Source organism: Mastigoproctus giganteus, chromosome 7 (genome assembly GCF_048544385.1).
Source record: "Mastigoproctus giganteus isolate SK-2022 chromosome 7, ASM4854438v1, whole genome shotgun sequence".
NCBI lineage: Eukaryota > Metazoa > Arthropoda > Arachnida > Uropygi > Thelyphonidae > Mastigoproctus > Mastigoproctus giganteus.
This window is the reverse complement of record NC_143581.1, coordinates 151,077,735-151,105,432: the sequence shown is the minus strand read 5'-3', so window position 1 is coordinate 151,105,432 and position 27,698 is coordinate 151,077,735. Positions and strand designations below refer to the sequence as shown.

At 38.4% G+C, this 27,698-nt stretch overlaps 1 protein-coding gene across 1 annotated transcript in view; it reads right to left on the bottom strand.

Annotated features, from left to right (window-relative positions):
• The window catches only part of ssp3 (SCAPER domain-containing protein short spindle 3), a 408,421-nt gene that overhangs the window by 342,863 nt on the left and 37,860 nt on the right, over positions 1 to 27,698 (bottom strand). Inside the window, exons 3-4 of the mRNA XM_090377943.1 lie at positions 12,752 to 12,851; positions 6,473 to 6,765 (exon numbers count right to left, since the gene is read on the bottom strand). Coding sequence (XP_090234069.1) covers positions 6,473 to 6,765; positions 12,752 to 12,833 — 375 coding nt within the window. The 5' untranslated portion in view covers positions 12,834 to 12,851. The remainder of the gene's footprint in view (positions 1 to 6,472; positions 6,766 to 12,751; positions 12,852 to 27,698) is intronic.

Genomic DNA, 27,698 nt, shown 5'->3' with positions numbered 1-27,698 from the left:
AAAACCTATGCTCCTGAACTTAATCCTGTTCTTTGCCACCTTTTTTCACTTAATTATTTTAAAGGTGCTTTTCCTTCTGCTTGGAAATTTGCTCATATCCAGCCAGTTCCTAAAAAGGGTGACAAATCACTCCCATCCAATTATCGTCCTTGCAATTACTTCTACTCTTTCTAAAGTAATGGAGAAATCAATTAACCGCCAACTCTTAAACTACCTAGAAACCTTCCGTCTGATCAACAATCACCAGTATGGATTCAGTCAGTGTCGATCCACTGGTGATATTCTGGTTTATGTTACCCATTTGTGGACAAATTCAATGGAAAAGTTTGGTGAAACACAAGCAGTTGCTCTTGACATCTCAAAGGCTTTCGATCATGTTTGGCATAAAAGTCTTCTAAAAAAGTTTCCATCTTATGGTTTGCCAACTGTTTTTTGTAATTGGCTATCCAGTTTTCTCCCTGATTGCTCACTGAAGGTGATGGTACTCTGTCTTCTATCTTCTCCACTAATGCTGGTGTCCCCCAGGTTTCTATTCTTTCCCCAACTCTTTTCCTCTTGTATATTAATGACCTTCTTCCACTGACTGGAAATCCTATCCATAGTTTTGCCGATGATAGCACATTGCATTCCACTTTCCATTTTGAGAAACCTTGCCCTGCTCAATCAGCTTCAACTTCTCGAATATCCACTACTAATTCCTTAAACGCCTATCTCCAGATAATTCTCCAGTGGGGCAAAGACAACTTAGATGATTTCAATCCTTCTAAAACTGAGTCTTTTCTTATATCTTGAAAACAATGATTCTTCTGCTCCTATGCTTATCTTTGGTGACACTCCAATTTCTAGGCAAGTTGATATATCTCTTTTGAGGATTACCATAACTTCTAATCTCTCCCTCTTGGCACAAGCACATTAACAAATATTGCTTTCTCTGCATTTAAAAAACTTGGTTTTTTCTTTCGCTCTCGGCGTTACTTTTCTTCCAAACAGCTGTTCACTCTGTACAAATAACAAATCCACCCCACCATGGAATATTGTTCACACATCTGAGGCGGTGTCCCCAAACCACTCAGGTTTCTAGATTCGATTCAGAAGAGGGGAGTTATGTTAATTAACTCATCTCTAACAGAGTCTCTCCACTCTCTGTCTCATAGACGTACTGTTTCTGCTGCATGCCTTTTCTGCAGATACTTCCATGGGCACTGTTCTTCTGAATTGGCTGCTATAATTCCCGCTTACTCTTTCAAAACAGTCCGAACACTTGCTGGCACCAGCCAAAATCCATTCACTGTCCAACTTCAAACTTACAGAACCAACTTTTCATCTTCTTCATTTATTCATTCAAATGCCGTTTTCTGGAACAACCTTCCTTCATACATATTTTCTGAAAATTACTGTCTACAGATGTTCAAGTCTAATGTCAACAAATATCTTCTTTCTTCTTCTCAACCTCCAACCCAAGCACGGTACTAAGTACTATAGGTTCTAATACCTCTTGTGTTTGGTGGTTTCATTAAAAAAAAAAAAGAAGAAAAAAAAAAAAAAAGTGGAGTGTAGCGTTTTTAACCTGTAATTAGAATTATTTAGTAGATAATAGATAATAAGGCAGGTTGATTTATGAAATATATACAGTCAATTCCGGTTAATCGGGACACATCAGGACTAGTGCATTTTGGCCCGATTAAGTGGCTGCCTCAATTATCCGAAGTTTCACGCAAAAAAAAGTTAAAAATACAATGGACCCCGCTTTACAATTGGTTCACTATACAATCAAATCACGTTACGATGGAGCCATCTAAATAAAGTACCATTCACTATATGATGTGTAGTAAGTGCTGTTCATTGTGATCAAGCTTGTGAATTGAATTTTAGTTCTATTAAGCAGCGATTCTAATTAGCAAAAATAGGAGGAATATTATCCACAGGCTATAAAAGTAAAGATATATTAAGCACAAATTTACCCTTTATTACCTTACCAATTAAAAAATTAAATGATATGTGAAAATCAGAATTAATACGTACTGTAATATGTACATACTAACTAGTTGACATTTCTGTTCACTGACATTTGTGGGTGGGGGTTAAAATTCAAAACAGTAGAAAGATAAGCAATCAATAACAAAGAACATGGCACACAAATTGCAAGTAACACGATATGCGCAAGTGAGAACGGAATAACAAGTTACGAATCTTTAAAAATAGGAATGAAGAGAAGATTATGAAAATTAATTTTTTTATATGATTGAAGATTTCATGGAAGTGTAAACACATTTTACCATAATAACCCATAGAATTCCAGCTGTCGGTATTATCGCAAATTTAATAAGATCAAGTTTACTGTACAATGTGTATGGGAAGGACAGACATGGCAGGAGAAGTGGAGGGGTTATGCTCTTAGTTAAGAAGCATATTAAATCGAAGGCAGTGCATCCAGATGACATGGGTGATGAGTGCAATATTGAGTCAGTTTTGTGTGATATAAGCACTGAGAAAAGAAAATTGAAAGTAGGAGTGTGTTATAGACCTAATGACTGTGATGAGTACACCAAAAGGCTATAAAGAGAAATAGAGTAGGCCAGAATATCAGAATGTTTCATAATGGGGAAATTAATTACTGGAATAAGTTACTTCCATGAGCAGTTTAGGGCTGAAAGCCTGTGGAAATTCAAAGATGAGCTCGGAAGGATGTCAAATAGATAGTTTATTTCATTTTATTATTTATCAATTATTATTTTTTTTTTTTGGCTGTATGGCAAAAGCTTAGAGCTTCTTTGTATCATTTGGCTAATACTAATACCATGAAAGACTTGTCTTTCATGATATTCCTTTTGTGTCCTTGATCTTTTCTGTTCTTGCCCAATCTTATTACTCTTCTCCGTACCCATTCCAACAATTCCACATGCTTCTTAAAATTAGCTTCCAGACCTATATACAGTACTCAAGATGCAGCCTAACCACTGCTTTATACAATGGGATAATCACCCCCTTTTCCCTGCTGGCAAAATTTCTGTATATTGTTGATGGAACCCCATAAGTTGTCCAAGCAGCCTGTCTACTGCTCACCATCAAGAGTTGTAAATCAATGGATGCTGCTCTTCATGGACTAATGTTATTAGTGGATTCCCCTAGGGTTCTGTGTTGGGCCCACTGTTGTTTTGTATATTTATCAATAATATTGATGAAGGTATATGAGGCTTAATGTGGAAGTGTGCTACTGCAAAATAATCTAGAAAAGTTGGGCAGATGGGCTGAGAAGTGGCAACTGAAGCTTAACATTGATCAATGCAAAGTACTGCATATGGGTAGAAGTAACCGTAGAGTAACGTACCAACTGTGTGGTACTACACTTAGGTTAGTAGAAAATGAAAAAGAGCTGGAAGTAACTGTGTAGTAAGATATGAAATTTTCTGAGCAGTGCAGACAGGCTGCCAAAACTGGTCATGGGGTATTGTCAATAATATACAGGAATTTTGCTAGTAGGGAAAAGGAGGTGATTATTCTTTTGTATAAGACAATGGTCACCTTGAGTACTGGGTACAGGTCTGGAGGCCTCACATGGGTTGAGCAGGCTCAATTCTGATGGGATTCTTCCTCTTGCTAAAATTACAAACCTGAGGGGGCATAAATTCAAATTGAGGGCAGACAGTTATAGAATAGATGTGTGGAAATTTGCCTTTAGCCAGCGGATAATTGATTACTGGAACAAACTCCCATCTGTCATGGAAGTTGATAGCTTAAATAAATTCAACGAGGAACTGGACAAATGTTTAGAGGGAATGGATGTGTGAAATGTTTTTTTTTTTTTTTTCCGGCTGATGTTACCATAAGCTTGCTTTCTTGTATCCCATGCCTCTACTACTGCTACTACTACTCTACTAGGAATAATTATGTATTCCTAGGATGACGGTTATGCACATGTGATATGTTTTATAATTTTTTTAGTATTTGCCTGCTACTCATGTTTGCTTATAATAAAATTGATATCTGATTGATAAGTGATAAAACTGATTTGCTTATGATAACATTTATAAGCCGTTAGTGTTTTGATCACTTTTACTACTGTCTTTGGCATTCATCTCTTGACTGTAGGCTTCTTTTGCAAATTTATGTAACCTAACTACTATACAGTAACTACAGGTTGCAGCTACATTACAAAAATTGACCATAATACTAAACAATAGCAGAACCCTCATGCTCTGCTTTCTTGGAAGTGCTCAGACAACTTTTTGGCCATCCTATCCTTATTTAATTAGGTTAGGTTACTTAATCTAAAGATCTGATGTGGTGTGACTGCTAAGCAGTTGCCATATTATACATGAGACACAGAAAAGTTTTCTGTAATTTCTAAAGAACTGTTCAGTAGACTGATGCCTGAAAAGTGTGAGTGCCCCCAAGAGTACTATGGTCAATTTCTATAGTGTAATCACACCCAATAGTGCTACTATATCGAGGTTGGGTTATGTAAATTTGCAAAAGGAGAGGACTGTAATCAAGAAATGAATGCCAAAAAAGTAGTGAAAGTGAGTAGTGACAGCACTTCATTAACATGTGGAATATTATGCTTTCAGGAGAATGCAGTTTGTTGTTTACTAATTAAACTCAGTTGATCCTGGTTTCTTACTTTAGTTAGTTTCCATTAGTTAGCCTAACTGCACACAACAGTGTTATTATATTTAAGGTTAGGTTACCAATATTTGTAAAAGGAGAAGCCCACAATTCAGAAATTCATGCAGAACAAAGCAACTGAATTTAACTGCTGTGCAAAACATTAGGCACACAGTGTGTTACTCGAGAAAAAAAAAAATATATTTTGCCTCTTGCTCTGCAAAATATTATACTCTTAACACAGTGCATTGCCTTACTTCAAAATAAAATTTTATTTTTCAACTCATTCAAAATTCTGTAGGCTGATATAAAATAATTTTAGGAAGTTTCGTATAATGATAACCTGTGAAGTTTCCAAAGTAATGCCAGTGGTCTGCTGTTAGAAATTACGATGACAGCTATCTGTCTGTCAGTGGTATTAACATAAATTATAACAATATAGTGTGATGTGATATTGGCTTTCAATCATCAGTACTAAAAACTAATGAGAACTATAAAAAGACAAAAGTCATATAGCTGGATTGTTGGCTAACTGATAAATCATGCTAATTTCACAGGACAGTTTACCACAGAGTTAAAAAGGTCATTTAGTTAACTCCTGCCATTATTATTTAAGTAAATCCCACATTGATATATTATGATCATTGCCACCAAGGGGATTCTTTTATCTGGAGATTCTTAATGCATGAAGAGTAACTGATGATAACAAATCAAGAGTTAACAACCAGCTGTGTGAGCAACCAGCCCACAAGTTCCAATCAATATTTGGAAAGCTAAAATCCCCCATCATAAGGCATTCTGATTTGTATTTTTTTATAGGGATTTATACTATCAGCAGACCTCATTAAGTAAGCTTTTTTTCTGTGGTTATGAGACTACAGTGTTAGAGAATTTCAACATGCGGTTTTCAGACAAGGCATGGTGAGATGATTCAAATTTGGATATATAATATTTAGCTATATCATTTTTAGGGTCATTTAATCCAAAGAGTCTCCTTTTACTTTGTTCAATGTAAGACTTAGGAACCTGCTGCACTGTAGGTGGAGTCACTGGTAGTGGTGGTTATGATTGGGAGGGGGGGGTGGATTATAAAGCATGATTTTCTTTGGTAAATCATGCTTTCTAATTATTTTGGTATTCCTATTACTGAATATATGGCAAATGTAACTGATATCATATTTTGGCAGAAATAAACCAGATATGAAATATTGTTACTAATCTTTCTCACCTGCACACTGCTGCTTTAAGAATATCTCAAACTGACCCAGTTTTTACTACTAATGGGTGAAAATACAATGGTTCTGATTTTTAATGCATAAAGAATGGCAGTGTGTGCATTGTTGTTATTTGTTATTGTTATAGTGATATGTTGTGCAGGCAGAAAAAGCTGGGAAAACTCTTCGGGAATCTTAAGCTTGAGATCCACAAAGCACAGCCCCAAATGAGTTAGTTAGTTATTTGGATTTTAGGAGCATTAGCAACTAAGGCCATATTGCTCCGGGATATGGGGTGGTCATTCCCTGACCTTTACGCATCCTCCGTATTTGGTGGTGACGGGCTCGAACCCCGGTCTAATCAAGAAGCGTGTGCTACGCACTGCTGCTCCTTTCCACCTGCTATGGAGGCACCAGCCCCAAATGAAGAAGCCTTCCAGAATTCCTCTGGTCTCTGATGGGATCTGAACCCAGGCCTCTCCAAATGAGTGACAAGTGAAACCAATACACTATGTGCATTATAATTATGTTATTAAGTAAATTTTATGCTTATTACTTAATTAAATAATTAGGATAAAAAGAAAATAAATGAAATCACACTCAAAAATTCAAGTAACCAAAATTTAAATTCATGAAATAAGACATTTCCATACCTTACACTCAACAATGCTTTCATCAGTTTCACAAGTCTGGTAAATTTCATCAACGGCACGGTGCAAGTTTTCAAACAGAAATGCCCAGTACCTTGCGCTCAGATCTTTCTGGGGATTTCTACCAGCTGATGCTGACCTAAATCTATTTGGTGAACGAGAAAATGTAGGAGAACATCGTTTACTGGTATGACAATGGTTTTCATTTTCTCCATCAACAGATCCAGATTGAGGAAGTGGCCTTGGAGAAGCAGACTGCGGTCGAGGAGAAGTTGGAGGTTTTTTAACAATTATAGCTAAGGGAGGAAAAAAAATGAAATACATACACATGTGATGCACACACAATATATATATAGTACTGGGTGGTTTAAAAATAAGTTTCCCTATTCAGGAGATCCTAGTGTCAAAACAGTTAGAGATAGCGCTGTGAAAATTGGTGGGTACGTCATTTAGGGTATGAGAAAGTGATTTGTAGAAGGGAGAAAAATTTTTCAAATTTTCGCCACGAGGTGAGAAATTGGCACTGTAAACATGTGATGGAATACTTAACTTAGGATTAGATTTTAGAATCAGAACTTAGAAATCTACGGATATTGTTTCATGTGCTTTCCTTCACTTGAGATGACATTCTGAAAACAGAGGACTGCAGGCAACAGGTTCTTGAGATTGTCACAGACATTCTCTCAGATATGCCAGACAAGCTGTATTTGCTACCTGGGAGCCTAAAACGCTGATGGAACTGATATTCGGGTGATATTCAAGTCAAGTGGATCTAATTTCGGCGAAGTCCGGAGGGTCTGTGACACCTAACTCCTCTGCTTGCACCTTCATGACGGTGGGACTGTTAGTAACCCTGGGTATAACCTCCATGCACAAGTATACTGTGAGTGACCACCCAGGTGTGAACCAACGTAAGCAGGGGTCGAGGTGTGGTGCCAACACCACATGGAGGAATGCCGCCCTTTTGTGTTACCAGGCAATACTAGGTGGTAGATGACTTTCATCAACCGGTGCAATACCACCACTTTGCCTATTGGAAGCTTGAAGTGGTGGAACCCATGTTTAGTCTCCAGAGCTAAGTTCCGGTAACCCTTCCACATCTCTTCCATTATGCAGTATGACTGATGACTTTTGAGGTTATGATGAACATCATGGCGAGATCCAATCTTCCTTACATTTTGAGGGTATAGCTCTAAAACGGTGTTTGCAAGCCAACCACTAGTTAGTACACTGGACCGAACCTACTGGTAACTCTTTAGGAGGCTTTCGGATAAGCTAGTCTATAATCTTGCTACCTCTACTCTGCCAGATAGTGACTGGAGGGAGTCTGAATAGTGTGTATGTGGGGGGGGACATTTTTGAGGCCCCGTTATGTCAAGGATCTGGGTATATTCTTAACCATGTGTATGCCATATCCAAAAATTTCATTACTTCATACAGCATTCCCCCCCCCTTCTTCCTATTGAATACACCATGAATTGTCAAACTAATAGAGTAAGTCTATCTGCGAAAAGATCTAAACCTCCCAAACACTTCCTAGTTCATTTCACAAATATACATGGTCTCAATTCTAATCTCAACGATGTCCATTTCCACTTGCAGGCTGCCAAAACCCCATGTAATTTTTCTGACAGAATCTCAGTTAACAGTGGATTCAACTACTGCTCATCTCAGTTGCCCAAATTATTCGCTATATGATTCCTTTCGCCTCAAAGGTGGTACTTGTGCATAAGTCTGTTCGGATATTCCATCAGAGACTTGGTAATTTGGAATCTCCTCTGGATTAAAATCTCTCTACCACATTCTGTCAAATTAATCTGTTGTCTCTACCGTTCTCCCAACTCCACTAATCAATTGGAGCTCTTCGACTTCCTCTCTTTGCAACTTGACTTTCTCTAGTCCTACTTTCCTAACAGTGAGGTAATTTTAATGTTCATAACTCCAGCTGGTTTCCGTTTTCTAGTCACACCAACCCAGCTGGCTGATATGCTGAGGCTTGTGCAATTACTAATGACCTCATACAGATTGTTCATTTACCTAACATAATACCGGACAATCCTAACCATACAGCCAACACACTTGATCTTTTTCTCACAAACAATCCTTCTAAGTACACGGTCAAAGTGATTGGTCCTTTATGCACCTCAGATCACAACTTAGTGATTGTATCTTCTGCAATGGAGCCTTTATCTCATGGCTATTCCCAACCTCATGTTGTTTGGCATTACAAGAATGCAAAATGGGATGACCTACGAGATTTCTTTTCCTTGGTCGGATTATTGTTTCAAAACTTCTGATGTCAACATTTGCTCAGATTGTGTTAGTGAAATTATTCTTGTAGGAATGGAATCATTTATTCCACACTCCACTTTAAAATCGCGTCCTTTATCTAAACCTTGGTTTTCCAATAAATGTGCTAAGGCTTTTCAAGAGAAGAATGTTGCATATTGTAATTGGCTCGTTTCCAATTCTTCAGTTTCATTTTCTGCCTACACCAAAGCTCACAACAATTGTAAAGCAGTTATTAATCAGTCCAAACTAGATTTTGAACAGGCTAAGAGTAGAAAACTCGCTTCTTGCCCTAATGGTAGCCGAGCATTCTGGTCTCTTGCCAAAGCTATTGGCCACAACTTTTGCCCATCTCTGCTCCCACCTGTGTCCAAAATAGATGGTTCTGTTGTCACTTCAGCCAAGGATAAAGCTGACTTGCTAGCATCCCATTTTTCTTCCAACTCATGTATTAATGATCTTGGTAAAAACACCTCCCACCATTTCCAACACGCTCCATTCAATACCTCCTGTGGTGTTACTTCAAAAGGATGTCAGAAGGATCTTGACGAATATTGATGCTAAGAAAGCTCCAGGTCCTGATGGCATTTTTCCACTTGTTCTCAAAACCTGTGCTCCTGAACTTAATCCTGTTCTTTGCCGCCTTTTTTCACTTAATTATTTTAAAGGAGCTTTTCCGTCTGCTTGGAAATTTGCTCATATCCAGCCAGTTCCTAAAAGGGGTGACAAACCCTCCCATCCAATTATCATCCCATTGCAATTACTTCTACTCTTTCTAAAGTAATGGAGAAATCAATTAACCGCCAACTCAAACTACCTAGAAACCCTGCGTCTGATCAACAATCGCCAGTATGGATTTGATATCTCAAAGGCTTTCAATCATGTTTGGCATAAAGGTCTTCTAAATAAGCTTCCATCTTATGGTTTGCCAATTGTTTTTTGCAATTGGTTATCCAGTTTTATCTCTGATCACTCAGTGAGGGTGATGGCTTTCTGTCTTCTAACTTCTCCACTAATACTGGTGTCCCCCAAGGTTCAGTTCTTTCCCCCACTCTTTTCCTCTTGTATATTAATGACCTTCTTCCATTGACCAGAAATCCTATCCATAGTTTTGCCGATGATAGCACATTGCATTCCACTTCCCATTTTGAGAAACCTTGCCCTACTCAATCAGCTTCAACTTCTCGGATATCCGCTACCAATTCCTTAAACGCCTATCTCCAGATAATTCTCCAGTGGGGCAAAGACAACTTAGTTGATTTCAATTCTTCTAAAGCTCAGTCTTGTCTTATATCTCACAAAAAGGATTCTTCTGCTCCTATGCTTATCTTTTGTGACACTCCGATTTCTAAGAAAGTTGATATATATCTCTTTTGAGGATTACCCTAACTTCTAATCTCTCTGTCTTGGCACAAGCACATTACAAATATTGCTTCCTCTGCATCTAAAAAACTTACTTTTCTCTTTCACTCTCGGCGTTACTTTTCTTCTAAACAGCTGTTCACTCTGTACAAATCACAAATCTGCCCTACCATGGAATATTGTTCCCACATCTGGGGTGGTGCCCCCAAAACCTCTCTCAGGCTTCTAGATTCCATTCAGAAGAGGGCAGTTAGGTTAATTAATGACTCATCTCTAACAGAGTCTCTCCACTCGCTGTCTCATAGACGTACTGTTTCTGCTGCATGCCTTTTCTACAGATACTTTAATGGGCACTGTTCTTCTGAATTGTCTCCCCTCTCTCTTTCAAAACAGTCTGAACACTTGCTGCCACCAGCCAATATCCATTTACTGTCCAACTTCAAACTCACAGAACCAACTTTTCATTTTCCTCATTTATTAATTCAACTGCGGTTTTCAGGAACAAACTTCCTTCATACGTATTTCCTGAAAATTACAGTCTACAGAAGTTCAATTGCAATGTCAATAAATATCTTCTCTTGTCTTCTCAACCTCCAACCCAAGCACGATACTAAGTACTATAGGTTCTAATACCTCTCATGTTTGGGGTTTTCATATAAAAAAAAAAAAAAAAAGTGGAGTGTAGCATTTTTAACCTGTAACTAGAATTATTTAGTAGATAATTGATAATAAGGCAGGTTGCTTTATGAAATATATATTATTAAGCTTTTTATGCTTCCATTAATCTTGGAGGGAAAACCATATGATAGTTTTGAAAAATACAATAATGCAAAGAAAATGAAGCATAGTATTTTGAATTGTTACAAAAAAAATCATATAACAAGGAGAACTTCATAAAAATAACTCGAATTATAAATAAATGTGATGTGATTAACTAGTGATATATAAACTATATTGAAACAATATTATATCAAGTATAAAAATGTTTTAATTTATATATCATAAATTTATAAATAAATAGAATTATGGTTGTAATCATATAAACTTTTACTGTGGAAAATTTTTAAATAATAATAGTGTTAGCCCGGTCAGTCCTTGTAAAAACCTTTATCTACAGATCACTACATTTTTTGTTTATACTTATCACAGAAGCCCATCAACCAAAGCTTGCAATTTCACTTGCTATTTGTTGGTTTGTTGGCTCTCATAAACCATTGTACTTATGAAATTTCCAAATAGATGGACTGAGAAGCTTGAATATTATCCCACACTAAGCAGTTACATTGTTTTTTATTTCATAAGTTACCACAATTATTATGTATATTACACCATACAACTTCATAAACTCATATTTGTTGGAGAAATAAATGGCATAAAATTTAAACAAATGGTATGAGACAAGCAGTATAAGACTGCTAGATGACTTTCATCAACTGGTGAAATACCACCACTTTGCTTATTGGAGGCTTGAAGTGGTGAAACCCATGTTTAGTCTATAGAGCAAAGTTTCCGGCATCCCCCTCCCCCCATACTTCTCCTTCAACCCATGCACGGTACTAAGTACTATAGGTTTTGATACCTTTCGTGTTTGGGGTTTTCATAAAAAAAAAATAATAAAAATAAAAAAAAATAATCGTATACTCAGAAGTGACATTTCTTTAGAACAGGGCCTTGTTACACTCAAAACTTGTCTCACACAAAAACACAAGGAAAACTAATTTTTTTTTTTTTTTTTTTTCATCATATGAGTGGTTATATACACAGGTCAGGAATAATAATAACAATTGGCCCCCTGCATATTAATTATTTTTTTATCATTGTCACAGTTAATGTGCTGACCTTTTAATGAAGCTAAACTGGGTTATTACACATTGAAAAGATCACACTAGAGCTGCCAACAATGAAACATTCCATGTCACAAATTATAATTGTAGCAACCCCTATGATTACTGTAATATTTTTAACATGTTCACTGTGTCAATGCCCACAGGCCTGATGTAGCCGAGTGGTCAGGAGTGGGAGTGCATAGCATGCATTCCTTGAGTGGACTGGGGTTCAAGCCCGTGACTACTAAATACGATAAATATTTGTATCGACAATTTATTGTAAACTCTACTGACTTGGTTGTCGTGCCGGAGTATAAACAGAAAAAAAAAAAAAATTTATAAGTGTTCAGTGGTAACCCAAGTGCTATAACACATAACAAGTCATGATTATAAGAGTGGTGTAAATGAACTGCTCAATTCTATCAGCACACTGACTGAATTCTGGGCTTTTAGCAGCAATGATTTGTTTTTGTTTATTGCTTCGTACACATTTTTAATACATTTTTGCCTGTCTTGAGGTTAGTTTATGTAAAAATTATCTTTTGATAAAATTTTCAGTTTTGTTCTGATTTACGCTGCTAAACCCAAAAGTAAGTATGTGCTTTTAGCTATGAATCACAGACTATTACTTTTTGATCATTATTGATAAATTTTCAGAATGTTGAAGGTTTTGGAATGTTGTTATTTCTCAACATTCCAAAAATTATGGCATATCAAATTGGCTATTTCAAATAGAGGTGGCAGTGAATGTGTTAAAATATAAAGCATTAATATTAAACAAAAATTGTATAAGAAAACGTGTTACCATCTGAAATATTTTTATCATCTAAAGAGAGGTTCCACGTGGGAAGACTGCAAGTATCATTTTCCTCAGTAGCTTGCTGCATGGTATCTGATGTTATGACCTAATTAACCATTAAAAGCAATAATTTAAAAACCATAAATTATGTAGTTTTTAACTATTTAACAGTTTAGCAGAGAGTTTAAATTTTAGAATTACTGAAAATCCAATGTTTTCCCACTTTCGAAACATTTCATGAAATACATATGGTTATATTATTCCTCCCTACACTAGATATATAAAATAAATTTTTTATATATCAATTCTTTAAAAATTTTAATATATATTTTAAACAGTTTAATAATGCTGCCGTGTATTTCATTAATATTAAATACATTATTATAGGCAGAATGAAAATTACTGTCACTGAAATTCTAAATGACTTGTGTACATCCATAAAAAGTATTTCACTTCCACATAGTCCTATATAGGTTAATCATAACCTATATAAACTATGTACAAGTCAAAGCGGAAAAAAAGGTTTTGAGTTAAGGCTAAATTTGAAATTGTCTGCAATTCTGCCCAGACATGATAGGAGGCAGTATATGATTGGGGCCTTGTCAGTCAATTCATCCCTGGAGAGACTGTGCAAAGCTCATGGGGTAGAAGTTTTCTCAGCATGGTCTGTGCTGCTTGTTAATAGGAGATATTGCTTCTACAGGGATGGGATACACTTAAATAGAATGGGTGCAAGAATATTTGCTGATGCTATCAAGGCAGTGTTAGCTGGGTCGAAAAACAGCTAACTTGAGGAGATTCACCAACTAACAGATTATTAATAGCCACAGGCAAAGGTGAAAGTGATCCTTCCACTGCTTCTACTGACAGCAGCAGCCTGGAAAGTGAGGTGATAGGGATTTCAAGGACTGTTGGGAGTCATCATGGAACAAGAGAATACACGGGTTGTGTTAGGATAACTAAGAGTAAGAATAGGTGCATTTATACTTGCATGTACACCAATGCTAGGAGTAGAGAAAATAAATTTGATGAATTTGAGGTGCTGGTGAAGACATCAAAGGCAGATATTGTTGGGATATCAGAGACGTGATGTCACAAGAGATAAGGAAGAGAGAATTCGAATTTGGGCTGTACAATATGTACAGAAAGGAAGAAGGAGTCATGCTGTTAGTTAAGAAACACAAAATCTAAGGAAGTGCATCCAGTTGACATAGATGGACAGTACAATGCTGAGTAAGTTTGATGTGACATAAGCACTAGGAAAGCAAAAATGACAGTGGGAGTGTGTTATAGGCCTAACGACTCTAACGAGTACAACGAACAATTGTACAAAGAAATAGAATGGGCCCGTATATCAAAATGTCTTATAATGGAGGATTTTAATAGATATAGACTGGAACTTGTGGGTTGGTCACTCACACACTAGCAAGACTTCTGTGGATTTATTGGATGATTGACCAACTCTTGATCTGATTATCAGCAGTGATTTATTGGATGATTGACCAATACTCTTGATCTGATTATCAGCAGTGATTATTCATGTATTAAGAATCTGCAGATAAAGGAACAACTAGGTGGCAGTGATCATAGTGTACTGATGTGGGATTTATTCAAAGATGTAGCTAATATAAGTGGAAAAGGGTGTAGCTAATATCAGTGGTAAAGGGAAGGGTTTTTGCTTTCGTAAAGGTGATTACAGTTGTCTCAGAAAGTTTTTAAATTCTACACAGTTGATATACAGAATTTAAAAATCAATTGATGTTGTTACCAAAAGTTATGATGTTCTGGACCAACTGATGATGTTACCAAAAGCAAATTCTAAATGAGAAACATTAAAGGAATTAATCTTGGAAGCTACTAGGCTTTTCATGCCAACTAAGAAATACTGTTCAAGGTTTAAGCCTAAATGAATGTAAGATGAACTAATGAGACTCGAGGCAGAGAAGGAAAATACATGGGACGCATATAAATTACCTGGAGACAAAGATGCCTAAGGCAGATATAAGATAGTCTGCAATCAAGTAACAAAGGAGGTTAGGCAAGCAAAGGCAGATTACCAAAAATCTTTGGCAAAGGATGCATAGAAAAACAGCAAAGACTTCTTTACTTATGTAAACTCCAGAATGGGGAATGAATCAGATTGGTCCACTTGATATTGATGGTTCGATTGTTGATGATTCTGCTCAAGTAGATGACAAACTGAATGAGTATTTTGCATCTACAATTCACACATGAGGAGTTATTCAGGGAGGGGAATTAAGAAAGTTTATGAAATTCTAGCAGGGAGCTAAATGATTTTGTAATAACAAAGTCCAAGGTGGAGGAGAAATTGCTGAAGTTAAACATAAGGAAGGCACCTGGGAGGGATGGGTTCTATCTAGTTATATTAAAGGAGGCAGCAAAGGAAGTAAGCAGGTCCTTAACCGTGATTATTAGGATATCCTTGGACTCAGGAGAGGTCCCACGTACTGGAGATTGCAAAAGTTTTCCCAAGACATGAGTAATTAGACCTGTTAGTTTAACTCCTGTTCTGGAGAAAATAATGGAATCACTGGTTAAAGAAGCACTGCACGATCATCTAGACAAGACTGTTGTTATAGTTCAGACACAGCATGGGTTAGCAAAGGGTGAAGGCTTGTCTGACCAATTTAATTGGAGACTATAATGTGGTCACAAAGGAACTGGATGCAAAAAATAACTTTAATGTCATATACTGGATTTCAGGAAAGCTTTTGATACTGTTGCACATGGAAGACTACTGTACAAGTTGGAACAGTATGGCATTAAAGGCAAGTTGCTACAATGGATAAATAGATGGTTGAGTGGGAGAAGACAGAGTGGTAATTAATCAATGGACCTGCTCTTCATGGACTAATGTTATTAGTGGAGTTCCCCAGGGGGTCCATGTTGAACCCATTGTTGTTTTCTGTATTTATCAATGATATTGATGAAGGTATATCAGGCTTAATGTCCAAGTTTTCAGATGATACACTACTGCAACAGGATCTAGGAAAGTTGAGCAGATGGGCTGAGAGGTGGCAACTGAAGTTTAACATTGACAAATGCAATAACTACTGCATATGGGTAGCAGTAACCTCAGAGTAACATATCAACTGTTCAGAACTACACTCAGGGTAGTGGAGAATGAAAAAGACCTGGGGATAATTGTGCAATCAGAAATGAAGTTTTCTGAGTGGTGCAGACAGCTGCAAGAGTAGCTCATGGGGTCTTGCAAATGATATACAGGAATTTTTCCACCAGGAATAAGGAGTTGATTAACCCGTTGTATAAATCAATGGTCAGGCTGCACCTTGAGTACTGCATACAGGTCTTGGAGGCCTAATTTTATGAAAGATGTAGAGTTGCTGGAATGAGTACAGAGAAGGGCAAGGAGATTAGTGAATGGAACAAGGGGTTGCTGTTACCAAAAAAGGCTTAACTTCTGAAAATTGCAGTGTCTGGAGACCAGGCACCTGCAAGGTGATCTGATTGAGGTGTATAAGGCCTTGAATGGATTGAGCAAGCTCAATGCTGATGGAATTCTTCCTCTTGCTCAGATTGCACTCCTGAGAGGGAATAAATTCAAATTGAGGAAAGACAGTTGTACAACAGATGTGCGGAAATTTGACTTTAGCCAGTGGGTGGTTGATTGCTGGAACAAACTTCCATCTGTTGCTGTGGAAGTTGACAACTTAAATAAATTCAAGGTTGAACTAAACAAACTTTTGGAGTGAAAGGATGGGGAAATGGGAAAGTTTTTTTTTTTGGCTGATGCTAAATAAGTTTGCTTTCTTGCATCATATGCCCCTACTAATTCTAATGCTAATAAAATCCAAAGTTTCAGGTACTAAAGCTGAACTGGCCATGACTGACTATGGTCCACTATTTTACAAAGCAAGATAGCCATAAACTGTAGCACACCTCAAAAGAGTTTTTTTGACAGAATAAAAATATTTATGAAGTGATACATGCATTTTATATTGCAGGTATAGAATTATTTTTTACAGCATATGGCAATCTTACTTCATAAACCTAGAGAATACATTAATAATATCAGTAATAACCATAGAGTATAAGAAAGCCACAGGCTTTCGCTGCATCTGTGAAAAAAAAAAAAATAATAATAATAATAAATAAAGAAAAATAATAACAAACACAATAATAATAAAAGAATAAAAATAACAATATATATAGAAAAATATAAAAAATAAAACAAAACACATAAAAAAATAGCTGATAAGAAAATAGACTATGTGCTTCCCTCCAGGTTGTTGTTGTTGTTGTGATGTTTTTTGGTGCAAGGGCAACTTAGGCCATATCGCACCTCCAAAATCAATTGACTTTACATACGGGAACTGCTTGTACAGCAGTTAAAAACGATCATACACTTTAATTTGTTTTAAATAGAGAAATAATTCAGAGAGATTTGCTTCTTTGCCTATGATACTATTGAGAGACAAAGGTTGTTGCAGATCTGAGATGGAACTAAAAGCCATTCGTCGGGCGTTGTTAAACAAGCTACATTTGACAAGTATATGTTTTACTGTAAGTGGCTGTGAGCAGTTTGCACATTGAGGAGGATCATTCCCTTTAAGCAGATAGAGATGTGTGAGGTGAGTGTGACCTATTCGGATCCTGGCTAAGATTACTTCTTCTTTTCTATTTTTATGAAGGCTAGAAGTCCATAATTGTGGTTCAGATTTTATTTGAAATAGCTTGTTATTTGTTTGCATTTTCCACAGAAGTGTTCATTGTTCCATGCATGTTCTCTGTATTTTGTGTCTGTAATCAGGATATGGGACTAGATCATTTGTTGAGGCTATATTAGAAGGATGCTTTGCAGCATCATCTGCACATTAATTTCCTGGAATACCACTGTGGCCTGGGACCCAAGAAAAGATAACAGTTTGTTTATGCTCATGAAGCTGCATCAGCTTATGTTTTATGAGTTTTAATAAAGGATTGGTAGGTGAGGAAATACCTTTCAAAGCTAAAATAGCACTTTGTGAATCGGTATATACTATACTTTTATTTATTGACAGCAGTGAGATATTTTCCAGAGCAAGCTTAATGGCATGAAGCTCAGCGGTATAACTGCTACATTCGACTGGAAGTGAAAATGAGATAGTTGAATTAGGGAAGACGGCAGCTGCACCCACTTGATTGTCAGACTTTGAACCATCAGTATAGATCTTGGTGAATTCGGGGTACTTTTGTGTATGAGCATAATGTAGTTGTTGGATGTTAATATTTGCTATGGAACTTTTACCCCATTGCTCAAGGTATTCATGAGAAGAAAATGTGAGAGTAGACCATGGGGGATCTGGATCTTTTGATTCTCTGAGGATATTATCGAATTGGAGGTTCCAGCTTTCTGCTAGAATCTGCAGTCTGATACCAGCAGGCTGAATTGTTCTGGGTTTATTTCTATAGTGAGTTTTCCACAGAGGATCATGCAGGAGTGGCCAAACAGGATGAGTAGGCAGGCTTTTAATTTTAGCTGAGTAATTCATCAGTAACATTTTTCTTCTGATGCTAAGTGGAGGTTCGTGAGCTTCAACGTAAAGACTTTGAACCGGTGATGTTCTGTATGCACCTAGGGCTATCCTAAGAGACGAATGTTGGATGGGCGCAAGACGCACTAAGGTGCTTTCCCTAGCTGAGTCATAAACAGGTGCTCCGTAGTCTAGCCGAGATCTAATTAGGGACTTATACAAGTGGAGCAGGGTACAGCGATCTGCACCCCAAGATGTACTGGAGATTACCCGGAGTATATTCATTTTCCTTGCGCAAGAGGTTCTTAGATATTTTATGTGCTCCTGGAAATTTAATTTCTTATCAAAAATTAGCCCTAGGAGCCGAATACTGTTCACGATTGGTATAGGGTGATTGGCCAAGTGCAAATCAGGTTCAGGATGCATTCTGTGCTCTGTGCAGAAATGTATGGCTGTTGATTTGTGGCTTGACAGTCTGTATCCATTTTGTGCCATCCATAATTCAATGTTGTTTATGGATATTTGTAGATGCCTCTCGATACAGTTCATATTCTGGGAATGGCAGGATATGGTAAGGTCATCCGCATAGAGATATGAGTCAACGGTGTTTGGAATGCAGTTTGTAATATTGTTTATTCATAGTGAGAACAGAGTGGCACTAAGAACAGAGCCCTGTGGGACTCCTTCTTCTTGTATATATGTTTGAGATAAAACCTGCCGGTACTTAACTTGGAAAGACCTGTGTTGAAGAAAGCTTTGAATAAAATATGGTAAGTGCCCTCTCATATGAATAGAATGGAGATCTCTTAGGATGCCGTATCGCCATGTGGTATCAAAAGCCTTCTCTATATCAAGGCATATCATGACGAGATGTTGATTTCTAATGAATGCATTTCTTATGTTGGATTCGGCTTTGGTCATGAGGTCTAGGGATGATCTATTCTTTCGGAAACCAAACTGATTATTACTGATTATGTTTCGGGATTCAAGATACCATGTGAGACGATGGTGAACCATTTTTTTACAAAGTCTTACTCAAGCAGCTGGTAAGAGAAATTGGTCTATAATTGTGCAGAATCGAGTGATCTTTTCCAGGTTTCGGTATAGCTATTGTATAAGAATGTTGCCAGGAGGTCGGGAATATATGTTCTGAGAATATCCGATTGTAAAGTTTAAGCAATAAAGATAGTGATTTCTGATTGAGATGTTGAAGCATTATATAGTAAATTCCGTCAGGGCCAGGAGCACTGTTTCTTGAGGTATACACAACTTCTTTCAGTTCAGAAATTGTTAATGGTTGGTTATAGGGTAAATGGCAGTTAGCTTTGAAGTTCAGTTTCCTTTTCTCTATTCCGGCTTTAATTTTTTGGAAAGACTGTTGATATGCACTTGAGGCAGATAATTCACAGAACACAGTTCCTAAGGCATTGGCAATCTCTCCAGGAGAGGAGATCTCCTTCCCATTCTAGTTAATAATAGGAGAAGGTGGTACGTGATATTTTCCACTTAGCTTCTTTATTTTTTCCCAGATTATTCGGGTATCAGTATCTTTGTTGATTGAGGAGGCGAATTTTACCCATGAATCTTTTTTGGCCTTTCGCCGGATGAAACGGGCTTTGGCTCTCAGTTTCTTGTAGTTAATAAGGTTGGCAGTGGTGGGATATTTGCGGAAGGTATTCCATGCTGCATTTTTTTCCTTTTTCGCTTTATTGCAATCACCATTCCACCAGTGATTGGTATGCCGATGGTTTCTTATTTGAGACTTTGGGATGGCTGCTGTTGCAGCTGTTAGTATCCGCTTTGTAATATATTCGGTGGCAGCGTCAATAGGAAAAGACGTAATGATATCCTCATCAAAAGATGCATGATTGGTAAATTTTGTCCAGTTTGCTCTGGAAAATTTCCATTGAGTTTTTGTTTATGTTTGTTTGAAATGGGTGGATTGAATGCTACAAATCAGAGGGAAGTGATCGCTGTTTAGAGGATTGTCGTGTACTGTCCACTCTATGATTGGGAACAGGATCGGAGAGCAGATTGAGAGATCGATAGCAGTGCTTGACCCAGTAGGAAAATGGATGTAGGTGGGTAAGCCAGTGTTCAACGGTGTCAGATTCTCTCTATCAAGTAGCATTTCAATAAGTTCGCCACTTCCATCTGAGACCAGTGAACCCCACAATGGATGATGTCCAATAAAACTGCCTAATAGACAGATCGGAGATGGTAATTGAGAAATAAGGTTTTCCAGATCCTGAAATGTGCATGGATGGTTTGGCGGAAGATATATCGAGACCACTGTCAATGTAATACCGATAACTACACGCGTTGCTGTTTGTTTGTTTGTTATTTGGTTTTTAGGAGCATTAGCAACTAAGGCCATATTGCTCCGGGATATGCGGTGGTCATTCCCTGACCTTTCCGCATCCTCCGTATTTGGTGGTGACGGGCTCGAAACCCGGTCTAATCAAGAAGCGTGTGCTACGCACTGCTGCTCCTTCCCACCTGGCTACGGAGGCGCCTATACGCGTTGCAACAGCTTCTAATGGTGTTTTCAAAGGAATGTGCCTGGAAGGGACTCTTAATTCCACAAGTACAGCTACTCCTCCATGAGGACTGTTAGTTTCAGATCGATCTTTTCTGAAGATGGTATAATTTTTGACTGAAACGGATATTTTTGGTGTTAAATTTGTTTCTTGTAAGCACATAGCAGCGGGTTTGAAATGGTGAATTAATTCATAAATATCGTCAATACTGCTGCGAAAACCTCTGCAATTCCACTGTATGATCTGTTCCATTATTTAGTTCTGTGGGTGGAAATTGAGTCTGTCTTTTTTTTGTGGGTGGCTTGTTTACCTCTTTCAAGTTTTGATTTTTCTCTTCTTAAAATATTAGGGCGTTCAGAGTCATTAATTTCTTCCATATCTCCATTTGCACGTATTTCAAGCAGATCCTGATTAGTTATGTCATCAGTATCCATGCTTGATATATGAGATTGCTTTGCCTCAACAGGATCTGATTTCTGTAAATTATCTACTGCTTGACAACGGGGAGGTCTCTGGGAGGGAACTGTTAGTGGTGTATTACTGCATTGGTGTACTACGTTTGGTTGAGATGGATGTTCAATAGATAGGACTAACCGAGCCCAGTTGGAGATCGATGTGTCTGGAGGAATGGTCACTTCAAGTCTGACATGCTACTGATTGGTGGCTGTGTGTAGCAGTAGCATAGGTGTGTTTTGGCATACTTAATTTTACTTGTTTTCTTGCCTCTTGATAGGAAACCTTATTTTCAATTTTATATTTTTGTATTTTTTCCCCCAACTTTCAGAGGTCGCAGTCTTTGGAATAAGTGGGATGGTTGCCTTTGCAATTCGGACACTGTGGAGTTGGTACCTTACATTCTGTTTGTGTACGAGTTTTACACCCACAGTTTGCACAAGTTGCATCTCCACGGCATGCTATCTGGGAATAGCCAAATTTCTGCCATTTAAAACATCTTAGAGGGTTCAGGATATAGGGCCGAATGCGGCAGTTTAAATATCCTGCCTTCACTGAAGATGGTAGATTTGGAGAACTGAATGTTACAATTATACTCCGGGTAGGGACTAAATTGCCATCTTTTCGGATCATGATCCTTTTTGTTTGAGTGATGTTTTGTTCTTTAAGTTCTTGAACTATTTCATCTTCGGGGACGTTCAATAAATCCCATTCAGTGATCACTCCCTTTGAAGAATTGAGGGTGGTGTGTGGTGTGATTTGAACTGGGATTCCACTCAAGGATGTCAGACGTAGTAGTAGCTCAGAATGTCTAGAATTGGTGGTCTCTATTAACAAATCTCCAGATTGAAGACGTTTCACCATTTTTGGTGAACCTGCAGCATGTTCTAGGCATCTCTGAATGGTGAAGGGGGAGAGCTTGCCGACAGGTTGCATTGACAGAGAATGTATAATCAGGAAGGCTGGTAATTCCTGTCTGCCACTGTCTTTCTTCATTCTCTTTGAGATAGAGGAGTCATGGTCAGTGTCGTGTGTCTCATTTAATTGAGAGCTCTTCGGCTCTAAGCGTGGAAAATCACTTGTTTCCATCTCTGCTCCTTTTAGCCCCGGGGGTTGTCTTATCCCCCAGGTTACCGGCCCCGCCACGTGGAGGCAGGAGCGGTGCCACCAGTGACCAAGCGGTTGTAGAAGTTAGTTGTTTGTTATTAGTAAAATATATATACTAAATAAAGAAAGGTTGTTTTCCTTTCTGTGTTCTTACTTAATACTTTAAGCACAGAACAACTGGAAGTAAATTAAATAGAAAAAGACACTAGAAATCAAATAAAACTTTTTCTTTAATAAGGGCACTCTATAAATCACTGAGAAAATCGCTTGTCACTATCGCTTGGCACTCGGGGCCTCCCTCCAGGTGACTATCCAGTTGACCTATGAATTTCTCCAAGCTATCCGCCTCAACTGCCTGTGAGGATAACTTGTTTTTTTTTTTTTTTTGGTTTTTGGTTTTTTTTCGGAGTATTAGCAACTAAGGCCATATTGCTCTGGAATATGCGGTGGTCATTCCCTGACCTTCCCGCATCCTCCGTATTTGGTGGTGACAGGCTCGAACCCCGGTCTAATCAAGAAACGTGTGCTATGCACTGCTGCTCCTTCCCACCTGGCTATGGAGACGCCGAAGGAGGATAACTTGTTTCAGAAATCAACAACTTGCTGGCTGAAAGAAAACTTCCTACTATCAAGTCTAAACCACTTCATCCATAATTTGAATTTATGACCCCTAGTTCAGAATCATTTATAACTGAAAATCATTTTATTATCCACTCTCTTTTTTTTTTTTTTTTTTTTTTGTTAGTTGTTGGTGCATCAGCTTCCGTGCCCATAATGCACCTACCAAGGTTTTTTGCACTACTTTGATCCAAGCCCGAGGCGGGATTCGAAACCACGACCTTTGGTTTGCCAGGCAGGCACTTTACCCACCCGGCTAGCCCGGTCGGCTTATCCTCTCTCAGAACCTTAGAGATCTCAATCAAGTCCGTTCTAAGGTGCCTAATTGGTGCCTAACTCTTTTGCAGGTCACACCATTTAGGTGGGAAAACAATGGGATTATGACCTGCCTATTAGGCAGGTCATAATCCCATTGTTATTATGACATTGTTATTATTAGGCGCCAACTCAGCTTTCTGATGGGAGTCTCTGAGAGCTTGAACTGCTGGGTGGATTCCCTCGAAGGAATTAAAATGGGAGCCCATCAAGATCTCAGCTGCCCAATGCCAGATATCACTCTTATGCACCAGGCAACACAGCAGCAACCTTCAGGGCAGATGTGCTGGTCCCACAGGAGCTAGTTATTATTGGTGACTCAATTGTCAGGGAAATGGTAAATATATTGTGTAAAAAGGATAGGTGGAATAGGACCGGGGTATGTCTGCCAGGGGCAAAAGCTGATGGCATTGTACACATTGGCACTAATAATATTAAGTGTAGCAGATCTGTGGATTTACTAAGCAAATACAGGTCAATGTTGAAAAAAAGTCATGAGTTAGGGTTAAATTTGGAAGTGTCTGCAATCCTGCCCAGACATGATAGGAGGGAATACATGATGAGAGCCTTGTCAATCAATTCGGCCCTGGAGAAATTGTGCAGGGCTAATGGGGTAGAATTTTTCTCATTGTGGTCTCTGCTTGTTAACAGGAGAGACTGCTTCTACAGGAATGGAATACACTTAAATAGAAAGGGTGCAAGAATATCTGATGATGCTATCGAGGCAATGTTAGGTAGGTTGGAAAACTGCTAGCTTGGGGGAGGGGGATTCACAGACTAATAGATTAACAGTTAGCTGCAGGCAGAGGTGGAAATGATTCTTGCACTACTTCTATTGGAATGAGCAGCAGCCCGAAAAGTCAGTTGCTGGGGATTTCAGGAAATGCTAGGAGTCATGAAAAAAGTAAATATATGGGCTGTGTTAGAGTAATTAAGAGTAAGAACAGGTGCATGTATACCAATGCTAAGAGTATAGTAAATAAATTTGATGAATTTGAAGTGCTGGTTAAGATATCCAAGGCAGATACTGTTAGGATATCAGAGACATGGTGTCATTCAGATATAAGGGATGCAGAACTGGAATTTGGGGGATACTATGTATTTCTTAACTAACAGCCTAACCCCTCCTCCCTTCCTATCCTTTCTGTATACATTGTATTGCAGAATACAATGCAGAATTGGAATTTGGGGGATACTATGTGTTTCTTAACTAATAGCCTAACCCCTCCTCCCTTTCTATCCTTTATGTGCACCAGTTGACATAGTTGGACAGTGCAATGTTGAGTCAGTTTGGTGTGACATAAGCACTGGGAAAGCAAAAATGAGGGTAGGAGTTTGTTATAGGTCTAATTACTCTGATGAGTCATTAGGCCTATAGCTTGGGGGGGATACACGGAAGATAAGCCTATAGCTTGGGGGGATTCATGGACTAATAGATTAACAGGAGTCGCTGGCAGAGGTAAAAGTGAGTCTTGCACTACTTCTATTAAAATGCAATTGAGCAAGCAGCCTGGAAAGCAAGGCAATGGAAATTTCCAGGACTGCTGGGAGTCACGGTGGAACAAGTAAATACATGAGCTATGTTAGGGTAACAAAGAGTAGAAACAGGTGCATGCATACTTGCATGCACACCAATGCTAGCAGTATAGTTAATAAATTCGATGAGCTTGAAGTGCTAGTCAAGACATCAAAGGCAGATACTATTGGGATATCATAGACATGGTGCCACACAGACATAAGCAGTGTGGAACTGCAATTTGGGGAGTACAATGTGTACAGTAAGGATACACAGGACAGGAAGGGAGGAGGGGTTATGCTGTTAGTTAAGAAACACATAAAATCCAAGGAAGTGCATCCCATTGATGTTGGTGGACAATGCAATGTTGAGTCTGTTTGGTGTGACATAAGCACTGGAAAAAGATAAATGAGAGTAGGTGTGCATTATAGGCCTAATGAATCTGATGAGTAAAATGAGCAATTGTGCAGAGAAATAGTGTCTTATAATGGGGGATTTTAATTTCCCGGATATTGACTGGAATTTGTGAGTTGGTCACTCACACACTAGCAAGGCTTTTGTGGATTTATTGGATGATTGTTTTCTACAGCAGCATGTTCAGGAGGCAACTAGAGGGAGTAATACTCTTGATCTGATTATCAGTAATGATTCTTCATGCATCAAAAATCTGCAGATAAAGGAACCACTAGGTGGCAGTGATCACAATAGTGTGCTGAAGTGGGATGTACTCAAAGGAGTAACTACCATTAAGGGTAAAAGAAAGGGTTTTTGCTTTCATAAAGGTGACTATGGTAGTCTAAGACAGTATTTAAATTCTATACGGTGGAACCAACTGATGATGGTACCAACAGCAAATTCAAAATAGGAAGCATTCAAAGAATTAATCTTGGAAGCTACTAGACTTTTCATACCAACAAAGAAATATTGTTCCAAATTTAGGCCTAAATGGATGTCAGATGAACTAATTAGACATGTGACAGAGAAGGAAAATGCATGGGATACATTAACATTAGTAGAGGCATTTGATGCAAGAAAGCAAGCTTATGCAGCATCAGCCAAAAAAAAAAAAAAAATAAATAAATAAATAAATAAAAAATAACCACTTATACTTCATCCCTCTGTTCGTTCGAAATACCTGTCCAGCTAAGCCTTAAACTTATTTAGGCTATCAACTTCCACGACAAGGGATGAAAGTCTGTTCCACCAACCAACCACCCACTGGCTAAAGGCAAATTTCCTCACATCTATCCTACATCCGTCTTTCCTCAATTTGAATTTATGCCCTCTCAGGTGATTATTCTGAGCAAGAGGAAGAATCCCATCAGCATTGAGCATGCTCAAACCATTCAAGGCTTTATACACCTCTATCAGATCACCTCGCTGGTGCCTAGACTCCAGACACTGTAATTTGCATAACTTAAGCCTTTCTTCGTAAGAGCACTCCTTTGTTCCATTCGCTAATCTTGTTGCCCTTCTCTGTACTCGTTCCAGCATCTCTACTTCATTCTTGAAATGAGGCCTCCAGACTGTATACAGTCTAGTACTCAAGGTGTGGCCTGACCATTGCCTTATACAAGGGAATAATCACCTCCTTATCCCTGCTAGAAGAATTCCTATATATCATCGACAATACACCATGAGCTACTCTTGGAGCCCGTCCGCACTGCTCAGAAAACTTCATATCTGCCTGCACAACCATCCCCCAGGTCCCTTTCATTCTCTACCACTGTCAGTGTAGTACCACAGAGTTGATACATTGCTCTGGGGTTGCTGTTTCCCATATGTAGTACTTTACATTTGTCAATGATAAACTTCATTTGCCACCTCTCAACCCATCTGCTCAACCTTACCAGATCCTGTTGCAGTAGCATAGTGTCAGTAGTGTCCTTGACAACCCTGCCAACCTTCGTATCGTCTGCAAACTGGGACATTAAGCTTGATATACCATCATCAATATCATTTATAAATACAGAAAACAATAATGGACCCAATACTGAACCCTGAGGGACTCCACTAATAACATTAGTCCACGATGAGCAGTGTCCATTGATTACCACTCTCTGTCTTCTCCCCCTCAACCACCCCTCTATCCATAGCAGCAATTTGCCTCCAATGCCACACTGCTCCAATTTGTGCAGCAGTCTTCCATGTTCAACAGTATCAAAAGCCTTTCTAAGATCCAAGTATATAATATCAAAGTTATTCCCTGCATCCAGTTCTTTTGTGACTGCATCATAGTATCCAATCAAATTGGTCAGGCAAGACTTCCCCTTAACAAAACCATGCTGTGTCTGAGCTATAACTGAAGTCTTGTCTAGATGATCCTGCAGTGCTTCTTTAACCAGTGCCTCCATTAATTTTCCGGGAACAGAAGTTAAACTAACAGGTCTATAATTACTTGTGTCGCCCTTTGATCCTCCTTTGTGAATTGGGGTCACATTTGCACATCTCCAGTCCATGGGTACTTCCCCTGAGTCCAAGGAAGCTCTCATAATTATGATTAAGGGTTTGCTTACTTCCTTTGCTGCCTCCTTTAATATAACTGGATAGATCCCATCCACCCCAGGTGCCTTTCTTGTATTTATATTCAACAATTTCTCCTCCACTTTACTCTCAGTTATTACAAGAGTCTCTAGCTTACTGCCAGAGTTGAATACACCTCTGGCATTCCCCTCACTGAATAACTCCTCATGTGTGAATGTCGATGCAAAATATTCATTTAGTTTGTTAGCTACCTGAGCAGGATCATCAACAGTTGACCCATCGATATCAATTGGACCAATCTGATTCATCCCCTTCCTTCTAGAGTTTACATAAGTAAAGAACTCTTTGCTGTTTTTCTTTGCATCCCTTGCCAAAGATTTCTCGTAATCTGCCTTCGCCTGCCTAACCTCCTTTGTAACTTGGTT